This window comes from Balearica regulorum, chromosome 13 (assembly GCF_011004875.1).
Source record: "Balearica regulorum gibbericeps isolate bBalReg1 chromosome 13, bBalReg1.pri, whole genome shotgun sequence".
Classification (NCBI taxonomy): Eukaryota; Metazoa; Chordata; class Aves; order Gruiformes; family Gruidae; genus Balearica; species Balearica regulorum.
This window is the reverse complement of record NC_046196.1, coordinates 17,955,078-17,973,905: the sequence shown is the minus strand read 5'-3', so window position 1 is coordinate 17,973,905 and position 18,828 is coordinate 17,955,078. Positions and strand designations below refer to the sequence as shown.

General features: G+C 35.7%; 1 protein-coding gene across 6 annotated transcripts in view; it reads right to left on the bottom strand.

Annotated features, from left to right (window-relative positions):
- Positions 1-18,828, bottom strand: part of FTO (FTO alpha-ketoglutarate dependent dioxygenase) — a 252,510-nt gene that overhangs the window by 199,307 nt on the left and 34,375 nt on the right. For 4 of the 6 annotated variants that reach the window (XM_075765643.1, XM_075765644.1, XM_075765640.1 and 1 more), the window contains exons 2-3: positions 9,305-9,382; positions 3,079-3,739 (exon numbers count right to left, since the gene is read on the bottom strand). In XM_075765643.1, the coding sequence (XP_075621758.1) occupies positions 3,079-3,739; positions 9,305-9,382 (739 nt within the window). Of the gene's footprint in view, positions 1-3,078; positions 3,740-4,877; positions 4,960-9,304; positions 9,383-18,828 lie in introns of all 6 variants that reach the window. The other 2 variants (XM_075765641.1, XM_075765642.1) reach the window with 1 other exon arrangement.

The window sequence follows — 18,828 nt, the reverse complement described above, 5'->3', positions numbered from 1 at the left end:
CTGAGGGGCTCCCACAGATCCTCAGCGTTCAGAATACCACAGAGACAGAGAGAATCTGAGAAATAGAGAGCTGACAAAAAAAAAAAAAGTACAAGATCTCACAGAAAAGAGAATCAAGCTAGTTTTAACAAATATCAACATCAATTTATGTTTGAATTTCCCACAGAATCAATGTTTTCTCCCTGAAAATTACTAATCCATCTAATCAACATCATCTAAGCAAAAACTGTTCCATCAAAAAATTTCTGACCACCTCTACTCTTTTTATTATATATTCTATAATGATTCTGTGATAGTCTTTATACACTACAGAGAGAATTCAATGCTCACTCAATACTAAATGAATTAATGGAGTAAGTACTAATACTGGTGCAAAAAGTAAATATGTTTACGGAAAATGGGATGAGGAGTCAAGATACAATTCTACAAAGATTTAACAACAGTCTTCAAAGAGATGTGGAGCTTCCTCGTGCTTCAGTTACGGAGAACTTGGTAAGAGATACAGTAAATATAGGCAGCCTTTGAGAACTGCAGAAACCACCAACACATTGAAGTCACATGGAGCTGGAAAGAATAGTATTATAAGCACTGGTAAATTCATAACCAGCAGCATTTGAAAGCTATAAGCAGGAAATCAGAAGAGCAAAAAGACTATTTATTTCAATCAAGTAAACTAATTACTCTCCTTGGATGTGCTAGGTAGAAAATTTCACCACACACAAGTATTTACTGTCACTTGAATTACAACGCCATATTCATAAACAGGTTGATTGCCTCCAATTTCTGAATAAATAGCCCAACTATAAATACGGCTTCACTTTAGAGATATACAATGACAACCACAGCCTGATCCCAAACAGATGCGAGTGAGGTGTTCTCACCTAAAGGTACATGACAGGACATTTCCTCATGATGCTCTGGAGCCATGCGAGGCACCTGAAACGCCCTCTAAGGTTCAGGAAACCAACTTGAGCCATGCTCAAGAGCTATCAAGTGGAACTCAATCTTGTTCAGATTTACATCTGACCTCATAAATAATTTTCTTCCCACAAAAGCGTCTTTTACACTCTCTCCAGCTACACTGAGGTTTTAATATTGCCACCTCCTGCCAAGATATTCCTCCCTTCCCCCCAATATATAATCAAATTTCAATTTGATAAAAAACTTTTGGAATCATTGCAAAAATACAAAAATTCAAAGTAGTAATTTTTAAAATTTTTTGGCAAATACAAATGATAGAATGATCAATTTAGTTACTGGAAAACTCTTAGCTTTAAGTTTTTACATCTATTTTTAAATCCTTCAGAAAAAATATAAACTCTTAAGTATAAGCGTATTTATGAAAAAATCTTGTATGCGGCAAAAACATTAATTATATACAGATATATGTATATCTATGTAATTTCATCTCACATACATTAAATATGTATATAAATTATTATAGATACATATAATATAGAAATCTTAGATATACGTAATTAGATACATACATATTTTTGGTATACGTATGTAATATATCAAATATTTCTTTCTACCCTCATCAATCAAATCTTGCATAGAATTTGCAGTGACTTTAAAACAGCATAATTTTTACTTATCTAACTTGCTGAACTTGAAGAAATAAAATCAAGTGATGACCTGTGAATAAACATACCCGCTTTCTTTTTTGTTTACCTATAGCACTCTGAACTTATAGGGACTTATTTCTTCCCCTCCACAAGTAAGTTTTATGTTAAAGTAAAAAGTTTTTAAGCATATTACAACAAATCCTCACACACACTATTATTACTTCAAGTTCATGTTTATGTTTCTTTAACTTAACATGTTACTGAAAAAATATTGATCTACAGTACTACTGAAAAAATACATTTACTGCACAAAAAATATCAATGTCTTTGGCAAATAGGACAGAAAAAAGTTCATGAACAAAATGACACTTCTACTGGTCAGTTTGTGAAGCCTGCTGATGTTACATGCCCAGGAAAATGTCAATATTATTATTTCAGCTGAACGTTAAGTAACAACATGACCCATAGTTTCAAAACTAATAAGAAAACTAAAAGGAGAATGCACATGAAAGTATACACTATTGTTTTTACATCATGGTGTTTAGCCCAAACCTACCAAAGTCAACGTGAATTCTTCCCATGTTTTGAAGCAAACATCAAAGGTTTTTGGAAGGACCAAAAGTCAGTTGTGAATTACGAGACATAACAGAGCATTTGCAAATTCAAATCAAGTGTCTAAATTCTAATCTTATGTTTGCAGAACTGGAAGCCATTAAAAAAAAAAATCCAAGGCTTTGTTCAAAAATTTTTAGGAAAAAATCTCCTCATGTCTGTTCTGAAATAAAGATAAAAATGGGAAAGGTACTTTAAACTAAAAATGAAATATTTAATGACTCTCCAACTACAGTTTTTCCTCTCTAATACTGTCTTTAAATGTTTTTTACATAACTAAGAGCCTGCAAAGCCTGTCAGACAACAGGTCTTTTAATGGAAAGCTTCCACCCTTCCCAACTACAGAAATGTTGGCAAGTCCTCCACAAAACATGCATTAGCACTACAGCATGCCTGGACAAAATGTATATGCTTCCAAGTAAATACAGCAATACTTTTACAGAAAACCAACCTAAAAGGATCTTTCCAAAGAAAGAGTAGTAAAATCAGCATAAAGCAGAAGCAAGTCTGTATATGAGAAACAACAAAGACTGTGATCTCAGCTACAATGAAACATTTACAGGATAGAAAATATGCATATGTGTTAACCTGAAGTAGGTATTTTGACAGATTTTTATTTCCTGGCTCTTAGTCAGAAAGTTAAATCATACCAATTTTTAAATCTAGTTAGAGAACAACTGATAAGCCAGCTGCAGTAAACACAAGTATATTTTGTACAGGTTTTACTAGAAATATAGGGCTTAAATACAAAAAGTACACCAATGTATTCAGAACCAAATGACAAAATTGGACTAGCGTGCCAGTATGCTTATTGTACGTACACACAAGGAAACAGAAAAGAGCTTCAGGGATTTAAAGTATTTATATCACTAGTCCACTCACACCTCCCATCACTCACCTTCACAGCTATAGCTGTACACAGCGACCGTCGACCTTTCTACCAGATTCTCGTCATGATGCCAGCTCACTGCCATGTTCCCCATTCCAAAATAAGGCTCTTGTTTCAAGTACAGCATTTGCAGTGGATCCATGTAATTTAATAAAGTCAAGTTATAAGATGTTCTGTTCTTTAGACTTATGTAGTCATCCTCTGGTACACAACAACTGCTTTGATCTTTTGAAACAGACCCTTTCTCCGTAAGAGGAGTAGCAAAATTTTGCTCCCTATCTATTACAGTAGTATCTTTAATTTCTTTGGTCTCAAAGAAATTTCGTCCTTGTAATGCCTTGACTGCTTCAATATGCAAGTAGTCATTAAGTCTGATTAATGCTTTACAAGCATCGTGTATTTGAGGACTGCAATATTTTATATCATAACCTTCAGTAGGCCAAGGAACTGTAAATAACCTTGTGTTCAAGTACTTGTAAGTGCATCCTGGGTTTCCAATTAATATACGAGACACTGGGGTAAGAAAATCTTTTCCTTTGATCCTTACAAGATCTTGAAAGAAACAATCACGTTCTCGCAAGGTCAGAAAGCCTTCTTGTACCATTTGATGGAGCTCTTCAGGTACTGTATCAGATTTTCTGAAAATCAGCTTGGAATATTTGGTCTTCCACTAAAGAGGAGGGAACAAAACAAACAACTATAAAAACAAAAACAGTAAAAGAATTATTCTTTTTACAGGAACCAAAGTATTTCATATATTCAAGAACAGACAAGGTTAAATTGACAAGTTATCAAGCATGAGTCTAGAAGATGGAGAAGAAATAGATGCTAGTATTTGTTACTTTATTTTCATATTCCATTATATTACACAAACTGTGGATATGTACCAGTGGCCTGTAACCAGAGAGTATCACCTGGGCAAATCTCTAAACAAATAAATAAATACGAGGATTCTGGCAGAGATTGATAGAACATATAAGATCCCCTAATGAATCTGTAGATAATGCTACCTGTAAGTATATAAACAATAGAATACCCAACAATAACAAAACGACTCCTCTTCTTGTGATGGTTGCAAAGACCATTCTGTTTCGTTCTGATGTACAGAATTCTGGAGGGCTCCATGAATAACTGAAATAGTTTTACATAACAATTTTTAGTGTGAAAAATAACAAAATGAAAATGTAAATTTTAAAAAAAAAAAGGCCAACATCCTGCTGCATTGCACCTCTATCTTCAAAATAGTCCTTGACATACTGGTCCTTTCTATTTTCACATTCCTCAAAGCATGTCAATTAGCTCTCCTATTTCATATAAAAGTTCCCCTTTTAGATAAAAGAAAGTTTCCAAACTTATTTTCCTCCCCATCTCCCCACCTGCAATATCATTTTTCCTCACATCCTCTTCTGACCACACCAGCTCTGCTATCAGCTGGAGTTCAGAATCCAGCAGCGTGTAGAGGCAACAACTCCCAGCAAGGTATAACGCTGCTAATCAGCAGTATCTTGCTTTGTATGCAAAACACTGCTTCCCACTCCAGGAGGGCTTGGATAGTTGTACTTTGTTTATCTGGTTTTCTAAGGAAGTGAGTATCACATAATCACACCTTTTATTGGTTGCCTGTAAATCTGCTTTAACTACCACCGGGACTGTTTGGCAAACTGGACAAAGGCTAGAGAGCAAGTTCTTCAAGAGACTAAGTTCCTATGTATTTCATTAAAATTAATAGATAAATAAAAGAAACAGATGCAAACTAGTGCCCTTAGTAAGGGCAAGGCTGTAATGTGAGTCTGTCAGGTATCAATTACAATGTGCGAGGCTCCGAACGACTCACTACACCTATTTCCTTTTGTCCAGAAGTTAGTCATCACTCTGGAGAAAAGGTAGATACTGATGGTGTTGGGGGAAAAAAAAATTTAAAGTAAACTGAAATCTGAAGGCAATAGGCAATGGGGCAAGAGCACATGGATGCACAAAGCTGATCTATCAAAACTTTTACAAATGTAATGGCTTATGTTAAAAGTGCTTTTAAAAAACAAATAAAAGCCACCAGCACAACAGCATCACGCTGCCCTACGATCCATCTGTGGGCTCCTTCTGGTACAACTCAAACCCATTTTACTAGTACTATCTACTTCCAAGTCGGATTTGAACCTGCTTTTCAGGAAATTAATTTTAAAATCCAGAAAAAAGTGCCTTTAAAAAACACAAAGCAGGCAATAAGTCAGTACACACGTTTTCTACTGCATGAAAGCAGTTAAGACTTCTGCATCATAACACGCTGTTATCCTACAACACTGAAGAGGCAACCTTATAGGATCATTTGTTTCTACTAAAAAGGGGAACATAAAAGGAAGTCTATTTTAAAACTAACAATTACACATAATAAATCTTAGTTTATCTATAAACTTTGCCACCATTTCTCGTGATTTTTTTAAAGTGAAGTTAACTCCCTTTCTCTACACATTCTTATGGCTTCCAAAAGCTAGCTTCTGAGAGAGAGGAAAAAAATCCCGTAACAGTATCTACAGGTAATAATAATTTCTGACTATAGTATTTACATGCTTAACTTTAAATATCAAAGCTTCAAAATAGTCCCAGATACCTGTTTGAAGGTCCCTCCTCCAATTCCCAGCACAGAACACTGGATCCTAGCTTTCATTAAAAGAACTGAATGTAAACTTGATAAACGTAATTTGCCTGAGCTTGCCCAAAGCCTGAAACGATTCCTTTAGAAGTCCTGAACTGTTCCCTTCGTTTCAATCAGTAGCCTTTGAACAGCACACTGAAAATATCCTGATAAAGAATAACTACTGAAAGCAGTAACTGCAAATTTTAAGGATTTACAGCTATAGGCTACAGTCAGATGTGTGGGTATAGGTTGATGGGAATCACAAATAGTCTTTCACAATCATACTTAACAATGACAGAACATTCTATATTGTGACATATAAAGATTATTACTGCATGATTTGTTTCATTATGCAAATAATATGTATAAAAGAGCACTAACAGTTCTATAGCAGTATCCTAGTATTTCTTTAAATAATCCCATATATTGGACATACTCAGGTCACATTAACCAATTACCACATTACATATGCTATTATGGCATATTTAAAAAGTCATTATTACTACATATTTTTAAATCATTTAATATACTGAATTTCTGACATGAATCGCACACATGAAATTCCAATTATTACAAACAGGAGGGGGGAAATAACAATACAATGTAAAGCAACTAAATGCCTGAAAACATGCACTAGAAAGGATGCACACAGATTTTACAAAGGTGACAACACTGTATTCCCCTCCTGCACTGCAGAGGTAATGTCTTCCACATTTTGTTGCCAGCTCAGTCAGAGGCATGTTACCTTTGGGTTGTGTTTTAAGATTACATGCTTAAGAACTACTTTATCATGAAGTTTTACACAGTATACTTAGGATTCTACCTTAAAAAAAAAAAAAAAAACAAAAACCAAACCACAACCCCCACACTGATATCTCAGAAGAAATCAGGAAGTGGAAACACATTTCCAACACATCACATGAAAACAGTTTGGTCTTCTTTAAATCTCCACCAGTCATTGTGCTATGCCCTACATAAGGAAAGCATTAAGGGATCAGAACACAGGGTGAATGCTGAGTTCACACTGGACACCTTGTTGTTTTGGGGGGATGGGGAAGGGGGAGTAAGCATGTACTCTGTGTTGTAACTCTGACAGCACGTATTAAAGGTCAATTCACCGTTCACTCTGAAAGAAGCAGGAACGTTACTGGCAACTACAGGACAAAAACCCCCATATTAGATGCTCAAATCTTCCTATGAATGTTACACACATGATTTTAAATACACACATGCCTTCACTTCTAATGGTGGTACTCACCACAAAGAATCACCCTACAGGATGACTCAAGTGACAGACTAAAGTTAGAAATCAGTAATAACGACTCTTGATAAGCAAATTGCCACTTAAATCATTAGATGACAGTTTGCACTTCAGATATTTGTGAACTGCCTTGTTAACAGACTTTTCTTGTTCATAACTGGCTTTAAACATTACATTATTTCAGCCTATGGTTTGGGGCCCATTTCTAAAATCCTTCAGCAGGCAAGACACATTGAAAGAGGATGTCAGTGCAGTTTTGCTTGTGGAAATTCTTGGAATTTCTTAGTTTTGTTCAGACCGTATATTTCCATACCTGACAGGACAATGCAGGTTTTTCACCTGCATCCTACCTAACCTTTCCAACACGTTCAAAGAATACTGCTTTATAAGGGGTGGATCCTTAAAGGAGTAAGGCAGGTCTCTCCAGGAAAGATAGACTATAAAACTCAACTCTATGTGATGTTTTATTTTGCCAATTCTCCAAGCTCTTACCCTCCTTTTCCTCTCCATCTGTAGTATATTTAAGCATCATGACACTTGTAATATCTACATCTGTGATTAAAGTAACATTTGTCACCGTAAGAATTTACAAGGTGCTTGTGATGCTTACGATTATCACATATACTTAAAAATATCTAGCATGCCCACAAACACTACACAAAAAGTATAATTCTATATGATGTAACAAGGGCATATCTAAACTCTATTAAGGCTTGAACAGGTCTGATTTTGCTGCTTATCTTGTTCCTACTGTCTTCTATATTTATGGGTTACTGATACTGAGCAAACGAGATGCCACTCGGGCAACCTTGGCTCCATCTTCTTTTTTCACATCAGCTCCATGAGAGACTGGACTTCCAAAGATGGAAAAAAGAAAAAGATGCTGGTCATAGCAGCTCTTGGCAGCAACAGATATAAAAGAACAAACAGGAGGGGATGTAACGGGACTAGGAAGAAGATAACAATAAGCTAAGTGAGTCTCAAAAGGGGCAAGAGCTTCTCGAACATTAAGACTGAAAAGAATGTGTTTGGGTTTGGGGTTTTTTTGTAAAGAAAAAAAATATCATTCTGTTAAGCTCTTCTAGGCTTTTACAGCTCTTCTACACTTTTCCTTGTCCTTACCCACAGCAGTGCTTTTAGGTTTACCAGCAAGTTATGCGTTTTCATATCATTATCCTTACAGCTATTAAAGATCCCAATCAAGAGCTGACTTCCACTATGTTCAGCACTGTAAGAACACAGAGAAAATCACGCTTTCCCTAGGCATCCTACAACCCAAATGAATGAGAAAGGCGAGGGAAGTATACCGATTGTTCAACAGCAGAATTGCAATCCCGTGGCAAGACTGGAGTTTGGACTTCATGCTTCCGAGTCGCAGTCCAGTACCTGACCCATAAACACATCTTTCCTTTTCTATAGCATGACGTGTGCTAAACTTCTCTTGGCCTTAGAATCCTGCAAGAGAAATTCATCCTTGCAAGGAAAGAGTTGGATGTATTTTTATGCTACCATATACATCTTTGAGCCACATGTCAATACAAGAAAGGTGACATGCCTGCAACGTAAGCATGCTTGCTGTAGCTGTTCAGACTACGAGATTCTTTCTTAAATTTTTCATCTTACTGTGTTCTGATTTGATCCGATTGAAACTCCAACTCTTGCCATATGTTCTATAGCTTACCTAGAAAGATCTAGGATAGATACAGAATATTCTATTGTCATGATACTCTTCCATACACTCATCTGGCTTACTCCTTGTGGCTACTGGGTCTGTTTTCACTTGTATTTGGTTTCATTTGAGGGGTGCATTCCAGGTTCCACAGTTAGTTTTGTAAGCAAAGTCTTAAGGGTTACTTATTCTTTGAAAGTAGAATTAAGCCAAAAAGTTCCGAATATCTATGTTAATATTTTCCCTATTTATGTTTTTTTAAATTATTTTTTTTCCTATTTTATTATTTTAAAGGATAGTTCTCTCTTAACTCGGGGGGGGGGGGGGGGGGGAAGGGAGGCAAAACCAAAAAAAGCCTTAGAAAATGGTGACATGTATTTTATTTTAACAAAGAATAATAAATGGTGATTCACTGTTACATGTGTTACCTAGTACTCAGGTACCAATACTCAGGGCAAAATCCCAAAAATAAATTAAATTCATGAAGTTTTCATTCTTGAACATCCCAATTCTAGAGGCCTTATTTTGCACCACCTAGAAGTATATCATCAGCCATCGGGATACCTTTTTCATATCAGATTTCATAGTGTCTCTTTGAAGAAAGATTTATTTGTTGTTCAGTGCAAACAGCCATTTTAGTTTAAAACAAGTACAGTTAAAAGAAATACATTACCAATTGATGGAAATCAGCATCGGCTGGTGTCACATATGGAAGTCTTTTCTCTCCAAGTTCTTCAAGAAGCTTTTTTTTCTGTTTTAGAGGAATAAAATTGAAACAGAAAATTAGACTAAAAACCGAGATAAAATCAGCCAGGTATAAAACTATTTGTACTAAAAAGACACAAACATGTGCAATTATTTCTCTTACTACCTTCAATTCTGGAAAAATAAATAAGGAAAAATGGATGCAAAAAATCAGTGGAGCTTTTCCATTTACAAAGTAGTAATTCAAGTTAGGTAGTTTCAGAGCACGTGAGTGTTCTTCCTCCTAAATTCTTTTTTAGATAATCATTCCTTATTAAACCAATGAAAATCCATCTTGGTCTAGCGTTCTTCAGAACTATGCCTACTTTGTACCTTGATACTAATTTCTTTCTTCTTTTTCATTTTATTTTCTACTTCATTTTGTGGATCCAATGGTACAAAGCTCATATTCCATTAAATGACTCAATAATATACTTTATTAAAACAATGAGCCTCAATGTTGGACACACTCTAAAATGTTTCCTGAGATGGGTGTATGAAGCAAAAAGAAAACATCACCTACTGCACACCAACACCTGACAATATTTAACTACCATCCTCAAGATCTGCCATCCCAGCAGACAGCCGCAATTCAGGGTTGATGTTAGGAGCATGCTAAGAACCAGCTAACTGTGAAGAGCAGGTTCTCTCAACTCCCTTTTTCTCTCTTAGAGTATCTCCACCAATGTTTAGTCAACACGACCGCTTAGAAATTGCTACGATAAAAGGCTGATTTCCTCCAATTTTCCAGAGATTTATTAATTCAAATAGAATTCTTACATGCATTATACAATTAATTGTGCAGCTAAAGATTTGGAAAGTGCAAGAGATGCTTGAAACATGCCATCAGGTTTTTGGAATCAAACAATCCCTATCCATGACAAGTCCATCCACATCTATCTACCCAGAGTCTAACTCAACATGATGTAAGTACAGATTAACAACAGTGTAAAAATTGTTACAATGGAAGTATGGCCTAGAATATTAATACACTCTTTCCTTTAGTCTTTCCTCTAGCTTGCAAGGGTGGTTTCTTTATAAACTTGGATCATTAACAAATATTTACTAATAAAAATGCAACTCAAAGATCATTAAATTGCACTACCATAATGCTTGAATATTTTAGATAATAGGATTCAAATTCTCATTTTTATTGCAATATTTTCAGCTACATAAATACTACCACAAGAAATAATTGAAGTTGCAGCTCCCTCAATACTTGTATGTTGTAAGAGCAAGACCAGATGGAAATGGAATACTGTTTTTAAAAGAATAAGGGTGTAATACAAAGGAAAACACAGAATAAGTTAAAAAAGGCTATCACTAACACTTTCATAAAACCAAGTTATATGGAAACAACTGCACATTTCATCACCTAAATGTCACTGCAAATTGATTATTCCATAGACAAGAGAATCCATTGGTATTTGGTTTTTTTCCTTGTAAATTCCCCTTTTCACAATCTTTTTGGGTTGCATATACAGGTCAAAAGACATCATCTTTATTCTGGCAATCCTTTTTAAAAAAGGAAGAAAGAAATATTACATGTAGTAACTAACTCCTGGCTTATAGCAAACACAAACAAGGAAAGTTGAACTGTGAAGTGTTACTGTGTATTTTATTCTCTGACAATTTAATTTAAGTTTAAGCATCAACAAAGGTGACAGAGTCTTAAAATCATGAGGAAGTGTAGAAGATTATAAGGTCTACAGCTAACATGTCAAACTAAAATAAGAGCAGGTAGTTCTCACTTACTCATCTCCACACTCACAATCTGCTGATCACTGACTCTTAAGGAGATGGAGAAGAGCGGCACTGAAATTTCCAACCTAGCGCTGGAATTTCCCTAGGTCCCTAGTTTTCTTTGGGGACAGGGCGTTGGTATGTTGACATGAAGTCATCAGTGAAACAAAGCATAATCTAACTTCAGACTAAGTTGGCAAAAAATGACATGCTAATTTGCTGCGTATTCTAAAACAGTAACACTTCTCTATTACAAAAAACTTGCTACAATTTTATTACATGAAATCACTGAAAACATAGATTGGCTTTGTTATCTGTAAGATAAACCATATTAAACTGCAGAAAACCCCCCACCTATTTCAACATAGACTCACATCTGTGGGGAAAAAAAAAAAAAAAAAAAGAGGTAGGAAGAAGAGAGATTCTGACAATTTCTCTGTCAAGTACCAGCCTCTTGGCAAAAAGCACACAACATTAAAATGCACTCTTGTGTATAGGTAGTACTAGTTCACATTTGATTGTCAGATCTGGCTAAGTGCCGCTCTTCAGCTTGATGTACAGACTAATACACACAGCTGGGTGGTATAACGCGCTGCTCATCTCTTATGCAAGAAGCTGTCACACAGATGTCAAAAACATCAAGCTACTCACAAATACCTCCAAAAAGTAAAAAAAAAAGGGAAAAACTGAAGATCTGGCTATACCAGCTGGCTGATGTGTAAGTCTAAGCACTGCTTATAGGCTCTTCCAACATATGAACTCCTAAATAATAAAAAATTGCCTTTACTTGAAGATATCAGGCATCTTAAAAAGCATTGTTCTAAATCTGTTTTTACATTTTAAAAATTAAAAATGTAACAGTTTATTCACATACCAGCACTATTGTTTCTTACACTATAAAAAACAATGATTTTTATAGATACATTAGCAGTGCCAATACATGAAAGACAATCTTATGTGCACCATCCCTACAATGTCATTATGCCCTTTGTGCTGTTCAAGAAACCTTGTTAAGTATTGTACTTGGGCCTTCAGAAAGGAGAAGATCTCTGCACATATCTTGTTTTGTAGGCTGCTGTGAGTGTTAATGGACCTATGATATCTGACTCTGAAAACTGGAATGCATACCAGAAGCACTAGTACCCAATTTTAGTGTGTGATGAACTTCCTGCAGACCTTAACAATCTCTGCTCATTTAATGGTAATAAATGGGTTTATTAATGAGATAGTTGGTTGTAAAATTCAGCTAGTGGAATAGTAATAATTGGAATCTCTCAATCACTACACACATAATTTTTATTTTTTTCCTAAGTTTTTTCAAGGCAATAGAAGTAATGTGTTATATGTTACAGAGCAGGAGAAGTAACAGAAACACAGCTAATGCACATCAAAGTCACAGGCCAAAATGCAGTTACATTACACACACAGTTTGTTATTTTCAAATTAAGTGGTATAAGGGAAAGATGGGACTTAATGACATTTTCTGGCCAAGAAGCATAACAGTGTAAAAATTTTTGCAGCTGACTTATTTCCCTGCTGGGTGTCAATACCATTCTCAAAAGGTTTCATTTCTCTCTTAATTGTAAGACAAAAGTTCAATATCTAGGCTATAAAAACTTGTGAAGACCTTAGTGTTTCAACCATTGAACTCCCACTTAGTTTTATCATCAAACAAGTCAGAAGACAACAGTAATTTTCCAATTTACAGATCATCGTCTTGGCTGAAACTGTATTATAATAAACTAATTTTATTGAAATAACATTGAAATACTATTGAAATTAGTTCTGACAACAAATTTAAGGCTACAATGTCATAACATGTAAAGCATGTCTAACATGTAAGACCACTGAAAATACTAAGCAGCAAAAGTTTTTTTCCCCCCAGTACTTGGCATAAAATGCACTGAAAAATTTATTTAAGAAATTGCATTTGTTAACACAAGGAGACTTAAGTCAGTGCAAGTAATATTCACCTCTAAAAAGATAACCCTGTTATCAGGGTTAGCAAGGCACTCTGAGAATGCATATTGTGCATGAAAGAAAGATCTGAATCACAAGTTCATATGCAAACCTTTGCTTTTCCAAAAATCCCTCCCATTAGCTTCTTCCCCCCATAAGAATGTACATTAGGGTCTGTGTTTCTCTGTCATCTTTATAATAACTACAATAAAACATGGATTTCTTTCAAGTCACACGTGAAGGGCTAGTGCTCTGAAGTGAGAGTTCAGTGGCTTTACACAAGAGGAAGATTAAATACTTTAGACAGTAAAAATTTTGTGACACCATACCAATATCCCATCCATAAAAAAGCCACCACTTTACAGGAACTTCCACAACTTTACCTCCTAACATTCTTTCACATTTTAAAATATATAAATAAACCACACCAAATTTGGGATAGTTTCTTAAGGCAGGAATGTGATTTTGAAGTTGACATTTGTTTAAATGACAAGACTTTCCAAGTGTTAGCTACTAAATTTCATAGCAACCAAGATCATTCAAGTAGCTCACTAAAACCAGTTATGTCAGAAATGAACCTAGAGTAATAAAAAATACATTCTAAATGCACTATTACAGCTTTTATTTCTCCATTATCACATATATTAGATTTCAGAAATATTTTTCTTCAAATTATTTCTGTAAACTCTACTCATTAAAAGATCTTAAGGGATTGGCCAACTTTGCAGCACCATTTACTCACATGAAAAGGTTCTATTTTCAGGTTACCCTTCATTGCACTCAAGTCTTACCAAAAGCTCTGTCTGTGCTATTTTCTTTCTATAATCCAGCATGTCAAAAATACTGGCAGATCTATGAGCATACTGTACCACACTTTGCATACTACAGTCGTGTGTCGTGTCATCGTCCACCATAATACTATATGCCAAAAACCTGTTCATATTAAAGACAAAAACTTGCATCATCATTATTTTATATATATATATCTATGTATCTAAACTCACATTAAAGTTATCTATGACTCTTTAACAATATTTAATAGCCCATAAATCCATTTCCTAACTATACTACTATAACATATGCTGGTTATTTAATATAACCATTGTGCATCTTGCTCTCCACTTAACAAACCAGTCTAGTTACAGAAGTAGTAGGATGCAGTTCAAGCGATCTGATCATGAAAAAAGACTACATAATGAACAATCTACTGTAGCGCAAAGACCTCAGGTCTAACACCAGTATTTGTAACTGAGCAGCTGTCTAAAAGACTGTTTGACATTCTTTCCTGCAAAGGTACTGTTTGGCCTTGCTTACTAATTGCAACCTCTCTTACCTTTATCATAAATCAACAGACCCAGATTTTGGTACACACACACCGGTCATGCATATGCACACCATACTTGACTGATGTAGCTGGACTAAGAGTTAATTTATGCATTGAAGCAGCTTAGCAATGTGTGAAAAATGTCTTTGCTACCAGTTTGCTCCCTCTCCCCACCTTGATGTGTTAAGCGCCCCTTAATTGCTGTTTTAACCTACAGGAACATTGTTCCTTTGGCCAGTGGCTGTTAATGGAACAGAACTGGCAATTTTCTTACACAGTTGAGTGTAGATTTGTCACACATGGATTAGCACTTTAAGTAATCATACTAAAACTTTGACGCGATAAATTGTTCAAACACAGCCACTTTTTGCTGACAAAATGCCCCTAAGCCTCCTTGGTATACCTGTCAATAATCTTCTACCATCACTGCAAGCATTTGACACCATCATCCATTTCTTGTTCTGTCTATCATTTGTGCATCCTCTCCCAGCAGGTACCAGTTGGTAAACGGATCACTTCTATTAGGTGAGAAGTACTAAGATTCAAACTTTGTTTGAAAATAAAGATCAAGTTTCAATTAGATCTCCAGTTCGTCAGGTTTTTTTCATACATACGGACACAAGAGCTTACATGCACCTAAGAATATGTTTTAAAAAGTGGACACTTAGATCAACATGTTTATGAATCACAAGCAACAGATAAAGACACTGCGTCATTTCTGCACACCATTCTTTGAATAGTTTCACTGAAAAATAGCCAATAACTGCTGAGAAACTAGATTCCTTAATCAGCTCACCTCCAAAGATCAGCAGACAGAAACCTTAGTGACCGTCACCAATAATTGATTCTGCACAATGTAGCAAAAATACTGCTATACACCCAATCCCAAGAAACCAAGTGGGTTTGACCAGTTTTGAAATACTAAGCATCAATCTTTTAACAGAGAGAAGATGAAATAAAGATTAAGAACAGATAAAATAAACCCATAGATTATACCAAGAGTTAATGTTGAAAGAAGGATGCATTTGGCATTGCTGTCCATAGAGCTCTCATGTTCCAATGGCAGTAAGAAGTTACTGATGTTGCCTAACTTCTACTGAAGCCTACTACCAGAATGTAGGGCACTAGAGCTGTATAAGCCTTGGGAGCTGCATACTACGCTTATGAATGGGAAATATACAGACATGGTGCTGTTTCTCCTTGAATGGCCCAAGGAAACAGAAAGAAACATCATTTCCAGAAAATACTGAGCCTTGCAAGATTTCTGGTCTATATGTATTTTGATAGGTAGTGGTAGAAGTATCCAATGTGTAATAAGAATACTTAAAAACTGGGGGAGGGGGAAGAATTTTAAGTGTTAAAACATTACCCAGAAGAAACAGCAGTCACAAGCCAAGTGAAAATAAAATGGATACTTTAAAAAAACTACAGATATTTCCTTAAATACGTTAAGTTTAGCATCAAGTGCAGTTTCCAAAGTCCCCTTGATAACACTGCTGAAGACAGTGTTAATGTCGAAAGAGCAGGTGCTAAGTGCAAATGCTTGTGCCATGCAATCGGCTACAAGGAAGATCAATAAGGAGCTAGAGCATTAAATTTCACATACTGTAACTGTCATGCCCATTACATAGTGTTTGAACATCTTCGTAGGCCATTACAAGATTGTTGACTCTTGATAATTTTTTTTTTTTCAGAACTAAATTATTTTCCAGAAATTTTATTAGCACAATATCACTATGGAAGTATAAAAGCACTTACAAACTTGGTGAAATTTGAAGACCTTTACAGCCTTCCAAGACACGACATTTGATTATTTAACTGTATTCTTCACTTTGGAATGAAATGACAGGAAGATGGTTGAAAGCCTTAAAGATAAAAGGAAATGTATTCCAGGAACACTTTTCTTTTGTGTTAGTCACATTTCACCAGATACAGAGCCGATGTATTTTAGAGGTATTTACAAGATAATTCTTGAGAGTATCTGCCACCATTAACAAAATCACTGCAGACAGAATACCCAGAAGGAAGGGGTATGCTGCATCTCCTGGGGTTCAGCTGCAGAAGCAGCACCCTGCTTCCTGCCTCTGCTCTTCAATTTTTGTGATTTGTCCTTTTCAAGGACATGATAAACACAGATTTTCCTTCCAACATTTCTCACACTAGAGGAGCCTTTGAGCAGAAGCTTTGTGTAATTCCCCCTCCTCTCCCTGAAACAATTTAAAGGCAACCATCACTGATTTGTTATTGTGGTTACAACAAATTTGGTGTCATACAAATTGTCAGCGTATTTCCAAACCAGCACAACCAATGAGATGTTATTTTTGAAGCTACACAGGAGTACAATGTTAATACAGTTGCATCATTTTTTACAAATCATTTTCAAGGACATAAATTACAGCTCACACTATGTAGATAAATTCAACATATGTACCAATATTTGTACAAGAGTATTCAGTTGCAAAAAGTGCAATTTGTAACATTTTACACATTGGCAAGAGTAACCTGTGTAATAAATGCACAGACATTGTTTTGTATTTATAACACAGTAGAGAATAATGTCCTAGTTTTGGATAAACTACACCACTGGTCAAATGATAACAACACTCACCTAGAACACGTACGAACTGCAGTTGTTGCCTCAACTTCCTAAGACAACTATTAATGAAACACCATTGAATTTTGCCATGTAAGTGCAAGAAGGATATTGCTATATGGGGTTTGCTAAATGAAGGTGGTTTTTTCTTGTAACAAAAATTATTTAAAGAAAAAACTTCATAGGGAACAACGCAAACGTAGTGAACAATTCAAACTTAGTTAGCTTTGTTTAGTTTGAAGGCTTTGTTTTGTTCACAGCCTCCAGAAGAAGCCACATAGGGAACAGAAAGCTAACATTTAACATTTCAGTTGGCAGACAACGATTAGCAAAATTCAGGGTCTGAAAGAAGGTTAGGCAAGTTCAGACCAGAAACAGGCAGCACAATTTAACAGAAAGGATAATTAACCATTGGAGCAAATCACCACTGAGAGAGATGAATTCTCCTTCATGGGAATTCTTTTTTATATCAAATTTGGATGTTTTTCTAAATGATAATTTTAGTTCAGTGGTTCCCAAACTGTTTAGACCAGCAGTCTGCAATGAATCATCCATGTGCAGATACAGCCTAACCAAATAAACTGAAGGCAGTAGAGCCACACTGACTGAAAGTTTGATGCATCTTATTCCTCAGTTTGGTTTTGATTCATCACTTTGCCAGTCACCAGTGGTCAGTGAATCAGGAGACCTTGGTCGACTCCTGTAAGAATGTATTTTACTGAAGCTGGTGTTCAAAATTCTCTTCTGTGCCACAACTCACACACGCTTAGACAAGAGTTTGTCGGGATCTGTATTTCATAGTACTTGGAACATTTACAGTACTATCTCAAGGTTAAAGAACTACAGCTAAAGGAAGGACTTTGAATTTAATTTTCTTTCACTCACATTTTATTCTTAAACTGACTTTGCATAATTTAAAGAATAAGCTTAGAATATACTAAGAAAAAAATACAAGAGCACTGATCTGCTACAAAAAGTAAATCTGTTAAGCAGTTTGCTTTGTGTCAAACCAAGGCAAATTTCATAACGCAAATCAACATTTTGCTTAAGAATACATTTGTTGAGCAAACTTAAGAACTGCTACTTTTTCAAATAACACTGTTTTAATAAAGCAATCCTAACTCTTGCAAAGGCTAATACTTAACAGTTTTCATTTTTATTACTTATGCATACAGACCTTATTTCTTGCTAACTTTTTCCCCTCACTTGCAATGAGCAGGTGTAGTTTTGCAGAGCAGTACTACTCAACTAAAATGGACATGCGCAAAAATTATTTAACTTCTCTGTGCACATTTGTTCAGGGAAACTTGTGTCCGTCCTTTCCCCCCCCCCCCCCCCCCCCCCCCCCCCCCGTACACTTATACTCCTAACTGGTCTAAGAGTTGAGATAGCCCTGCTGCTATCACCAGCTGCACTGTGTGAATATGAAGTAGTACAGTAGTGACAAGTCTTTTAAAAAATCATCTCTCCCTTTCTCCATGCTACTCTCAAATGCAAGACGGATTTCTGAAGGTGAAAAAAGAGAGAGGCTGGCAGAGAGAGAACATTCCAGATTTCACAACTCTCCTTATTTGCTCCCTTCTGCTGAAAAAAGTCCTAGACACATACTACTGCATATTCCTACTGTCAAACTTAGTAAACAAACAATTCCTACAAAGAGTACTAGTTCATTCTAAAATGGTTTGGATTCTTTTTCTAAACAAAAAGGAAGAAGAGAGGCAGCCATACTGATCCCTAAGAGATACTAGAGCTGTACCAGCCTGATAGGAAATTACAAACATGTTTAATCAATGGTGACATTCAAAACCGAATCCATGAAAAGACCCAATAAAAG